The 5,213-nt window shown below is 41.7% G+C and overlaps 1 protein-coding gene across 2 annotated transcripts; it reads right to left on the bottom strand.

Annotated features, from left to right (window-relative positions):
• Positions 1-19: 19 nt before the first annotated feature.
• LOC122088671 (protein CHUP1, chloroplastic-like) lies at positions 20-3,684 on the bottom strand. 2 transcript variants are annotated; one of them, XM_042657989.1, is made up of 4 exons: positions 2,924-3,684; positions 1,850-2,608; positions 1,396-1,744; positions 20-287 (listed from the first exon to the last, which is right to left on the bottom strand). In XM_042657989.1, exons 1-4 carry the CDS (start codon positions 3,251-3,253, stop codon positions 199-201), a joined length of 1,527 nt encoding a protein of 508 aa, XP_042513923.1. In that variant the 5' UTR covers positions 3,254-3,684; the 3' UTR covers positions 20-198. The 2 variants fall into 2 exon arrangements, with proteins under 2 accessions (XP_042513923.1, XP_042513922.1); XM_042657988.1 differs by lacking the exon at positions 20-287 and having other exon boundaries at positions 364-1,744; positions 2,924-3,681.
• Between the last annotated feature and the right edge of the window lie 1,529 nt (positions 3,685-5,213).

Here is a 5,213-nt window from a genome sequence, read left to right as displayed (position 1 = left end):
CCCACTCCCACCCCGCTTAATTCGGTTTTCTGGTCAAGTAGCAGATGTTGTTTGGCTTTGATCATCTATGGTCTGCCGACTGCCTTCACTTACGGCTGAGGGGTGTTTGTGCCTAACTTTCCTCCTACTCTTCCCGCTCGGCTAATAGAACCTTCTTTCAAAAGGTTTTCCACCTGACTTATTCCTTGCTTCACTCTCTCAAGTCTTCAAGCGATATCCATGGCTACTCAAAGCTCTATCTTTCTTCCCTTTGCCAAACTGCTGAAAATGCAGTAAGGCCTTGGAAACTAAACAAAACGGGTGATAATCAACCACAAATGAAATAAATCAAAAAGGAAAGAAACACTAAACAGGACAAGGTGCTTTGGGAGAATCATTAATCAATATGTATATAATGCATCTTCATCTTCATCCTCATTACAGGGAAGCTTCGGTATAAGAAATATGGATGATCAGACTCATATTTGAATATTAAAATCAAAAACTGAGTCATCCAAGGGACAGTATTACCATCTATGATATAATCTTTACTTCCATTTGAAAGAAAAGATAGGGACTCTTTGCATCTGATTCATCAGATTACTTGTCCTGTCTCATCAATGGTTACACAGGCTGCCCTGTTTTGCTTGCTTCTTTTTGGTTAATTTTTATCACTCTAGTTTGTATAAAAAAAATAGTATTTACAAGTTGACTAGTGTATGTGTATATATATATATATATATATATATATATTCCGAGATTTTCTGAACAGCCCATGCTGCAGAAATGGTGAGGCTAAGAGCTTATACTGCATACTAAGAACCATAGCCTGTTGACTTACTGGACTTGGAAGTTTCACGAGGAGACCCTCAGAACTTCTGCGAAATTTATTAATTCCAACTTCTCACGGACACCAGGGTTATCCTCATCAAGCTGATTGTGAGAGGGCAAACCATTAATACCATTCGTATTCAAAACCATTCTCATGTACCCAAATGATGATCCCACATTACTGTTTCTTTCCTCGTCCCTCATCTCTTCCAAGTGCAGGTTTCTTAGTCTTTGGATATCCGAGGAAGGCCTAGAGGAAACCCCCTGAGAAAGAGTGATCTGGGTTGATTGTCCACAAGTCCTGGCTACAATCCCCATTAGATCTGTTTCCATGATACTTGAATTGTGGTGAGAAGAAATGGTATCACAAGAATCTCCCCCCAGGTCCTCAAATGAAGTAGTGGAGGCAGACTCATTCCTGCCTGATCGAGAGAAACATGTATTGTTTCTACCTACCTGGTGATGTCCGATTATGACTAACCTTCCCAAGTACAAGGCGTTTGAGCCGATTGAAAAATTTTGTTTTGGGTGAGGTGTGGGTTCTCGGTGCAGATAAAAAATCAGAATATGCATCATAATATTCACCTGAATCTGTGTGGTAAGAAGCTTGGGATGATGACCACTGATCAGAATCAAAATCTACAATACTGGCACCCTTGTCGCCAAATCCCTCTGAATTTGCGTACTCAAGTATGAGCTGCTTCACTTTCTCCTCTGACTTGGGGCTCAGGGTCTTACTGAGATCCCTTGCCAGTGTTTTACCAGTTGGAGCCTGATAGTTCCGTAGTTTATATCGTAAGCAGGCATTGATCCACCTGAGATAGACTAGCTCCTCAATATCAGCACAGCAATCGGATCGAATATTATCAAGTTCCTTTGTTAATTCTTCATTTTCTTTTCTCAAACGGTTGTTAGCTTCCCGTAGTGCTTCAGTCTGTTACAGAAGAATCCCGGCATCAAAAGAATTAATCCAAAAGCAATGAAGAAAAAACCATAAGAAAAATTAAGGACAGGTACTAACTGATGAATGATTTATTACCTCTGGATCTTCCAAAATGGAAGAGGCAAGAATTTGGGTTGACTCCAACCTCCCAGCCAATTCACAGTTCTTCTCTTGCTGCAAGCTTGAATTAATCTTTTTGAGTTCTTCAGATTTATACACCAATTCCTTCATTCTCTGTACTTCATTTTGGACATCAGCATCATTTAAAATAGCCATCTGTTCCTGTTCTTGTAAATCGGCAACGCTTTCCTGAAGGGCAGACATCAGTTCCTTGTTCTGCTCTTCATCGGACCTTTGCTTCTTCTTCAACATCTTTATCTTTGCTCTAGCCGTTTCAAGCTCTGCGACCAATTTTGCATGATCGGCCACTTGTGCCTCCAGTCTCTGGTTTTCAGCCTGCAAAGACTTGATCTTTAGAGTATAAACCTTAGCCTCCATGTTGTTAATTTTCAGCCGATTTTGGAGCTCCATCACTACAGTCTCTTGCTCCTTGAGGCCATAATACTCGAGCAATTTAATCTCAAGATTCTTCTCCCTCTCTTGCAGGACTTTGACCTTGTTCCTCAGGTTTATGATCTCTTGCTCTGTCTCCTCCTTTTCTGCAGCTATTTTACATGCTACTTCTTTCCCAATATCGGTGTTGTTGGAGGTCAAGTCGAAGTCCTTGAGAACAAGCTCGTTAAACTCCGGCAGGAGCAATCCCTCTTCGTCCCTAGAATGTTTACTGATTGAGGAGAGCCCAACAACGTTACCATCATTGGTGAACTTCTGATGGGATGATGAGGATGATGCTTCCTGCAAGGGAAAGGGCGTAAGTCAATGCTTAGTTAGTCCCCCAGAAACTAATCTCTATCCAATTGAACAGGAAAATAAACTAACTTGGTCTGCTAATTCTGTAAATTAGCTCATATACATATCTGCTCAGGACTCAAGCAAGTAGAGAAGGTGAGGGGAATCGGAGAAGAGATCAGCAGGGGAGCTTTTATATTGAGAAGAACTAATCAGAACCCAAAATAAAACCCAGAGTAAAACAGAAACCCAATTGGAACTAATTACTTTTCAGAGAAAAAAATTAAATTAACAGGGAGGTTGAGTGATAAATAAGCTTACTACAAATTCATGGGTTGGAAAGGAAGCTTCGTTGCAGTTACCGAGAGGTGCCTGTGTGGAACAGAGATCATCTTTGAGGTCTTCTCTTCCATCTGTGTCGAAATTATTGCCATCACCTGAAGGTGAAGATGAAAGAGATTTAGGAGGAGGTAGGGGCAAGCGTGGAGAGGAAGTTGTTGGATGGATTCTTCTGGTTCTGAGTTGGGAATAGAGAAAGCCAGCAAAGGAAAGAGCGAAAGCCACCCCAAATTTTAATAGCTGAGATCTCATATCCCTATTCTCTTTAATCTTCATCAGCATGATCGCCATATTATAACTAACTCTGCCCATGATAGAGATAGAGAGAGAAGAAAAGGAATATGATCATCCTTCATGCAAAGCTGACGTTTGATTTTATTTTTAGATTTTCTTCTTTTCTCTTCATCTCTCTCTATTTCTGCTTCTATTTCTTTCTCTCTGTCTTTCGCTGTCTCTCTCCCATGCAATTGCCGAATGAACCAGAAGGAAGAAACCAGGAAACTGAACTCAAAGAAGGAATATTGGGCAAAACCTATGACCATAAAATGGAAAAGAAAATGGGATTTAGAGAGGCCGAGATGGGTAAAAAAAAAAGCAAAATGTAAAAGGAAGGACCAATTAGGAAGGGATGGAAGTTAAAAATGAAAGGTTAGTTTCATGAAATCAAGGGGTCATCCGATCCGAGAGAAGTTCCTAATTTATAGAATCGAAGTTGTCGAACAAACAACTGATGTAAGCTAAAGGTGTCCATCAGTTTGATTCTAGTTTTTCAGTTTAGTGCAAGATGCAATATGTGCAAATTAAACAAAACTGAATCTGAACATTATAATTGCAAGATCGTAACTGAACTCCGTTCAGTTTTATAGGTACTTGTTCGGTTTCATTGTTGAGTTTCTATATATTGGATTCAATAAAAAATACTATGCTTCTACTAGTTATTAAGAGAGAGAGAGAGAGAGAGAGGGCTATATTGGAATTAATTTTTTAGTGAGTTAAAAATAAGAATTTTATTTCCAATTTTTATTAATTATAAAATTATTAACTCATCAATCAAATAGTCAAATATGCATTTAAAAAAAAAAATTTGATAAGACTAGAATTTATGGTGAGTCGAGTAAAAAGACAGAGTCTTATTTGATTTAATCTAAACAAATAATTTTTACATTTTCAAAATCGAAACTAAAACCTTAGTTCAGTTTTATATTGCTCCTAATCATATCATTTTTTTTAGTTTCTGATGAGGCCATTTCTCCCTAACCACAGCGCAGCCAAGGAGCGAACTATCGAATGCTACACTGCTGCCTCGGCCCTCCACCAGACAGAGCTATCACCTCGGCCCTCCACCAGCTCGAGCCGTCACCTCGGCCGCCCTCCACCAGCCCGAGCCACCACCTCGGCCCTCCACCAGCCCAAGCCGTCACCTCGGCCCTCCACCAACCCAAACTGTTACCTAGGTCCTCATCTGGCCGTGCTGCCACCTCGCTCCAACATCAAGAAGCAATGTTCCCAAAAACGTGCTCTTGTCCACTCCTACATTCAAGTAACGTAATCCCTGATCACAAGGACGGGACTCTATCCACTATACGTTATCAGAGGTATCCACTTCTCCCACGTTGGCACTTCCGAGATAAGAGGGGGATATTCCCTTGGTATACCCTAAGATCTGGAATATTCCCAGCATCAAAGAGTTGTCCCTCTCCAGGACTCCACACCTTGTAGGACTCTCCACGGACTCCCCCCTTTTCTCCATTCTACCAGTGGCCTATAAATACCAAGGTAAGTCTCCATTGGAGGGGATCAATCACTTCTTTTAACTGAAAACTCTATCGAGATCTGCTATGAGACGATCTAACTTAGGCATCAGAGAGTCCACCGTCGGGTCAGCCCGGCTCTCTCCTGTCTTCTCTTCTGTGCAAATCGGCTACAGCATTTGGAACTGCAAGGAAGATCGCCCGATCAATTTTTACCACATCAGATTAGCGCCGTCCGTGGGAAGCGTTACAAAAAGCTACCCTAGATCAATGCAATTAAGAAGTGACAGGAGGATGTCCCATCGGAGACCTCCCCACAAAGTGAGTAAGGTCCACTCTCGATTTACCACTTGAACATCCTCATTCACCCTTAATGGAGGGACAGGAGGATGTCCCATCGGAGACCTCCCCACAAAGAACCTAGCGAACCCTGCCTGACAAGCCGGTTGCTCCAGGAAAGGGAGACCAGCGGGAGCAAAACCCCCAGCAATCTCGATATGTCCCGTCATCCCGAGCGGCTC

The sequence above is a fragment of the Macadamia integrifolia genome, chromosome 9 (genome assembly GCF_013358625.1).
Source record: "Macadamia integrifolia cultivar HAES 741 chromosome 9, SCU_Mint_v3, whole genome shotgun sequence".
Classification (NCBI taxonomy): Eukaryota; Viridiplantae; Streptophyta; class Magnoliopsida; order Proteales; family Proteaceae; genus Macadamia; species Macadamia integrifolia.
This window is presented reverse-complemented; position numbering and strand designations above follow the sequence as displayed.

Bases quoted from the DNA above. Each gene is read 5' to 3' on its own strand.
- LOC122088671 (XM_042657988.1), bottom strand. From the start codon at position 3,253: ATGGGCAGAGTTAGTTATAATATGGCGATCATGCTGATGAAGATTAAA. The intron at 2,609-2,923 runs GTAAGCTTATTT...TTTCCCTTGCAG, and splicing joins TTCCAACCCATGAATTTGTA to GAAGCATCATCCTCATCATC. The intron at 1,745-1,849 runs GTAATAAATCAT...CTTCTGTAACAG, and splicing joins CCATTTTGGAAGATCCAGAG to ACTGAAGCACTACGGGAAGC.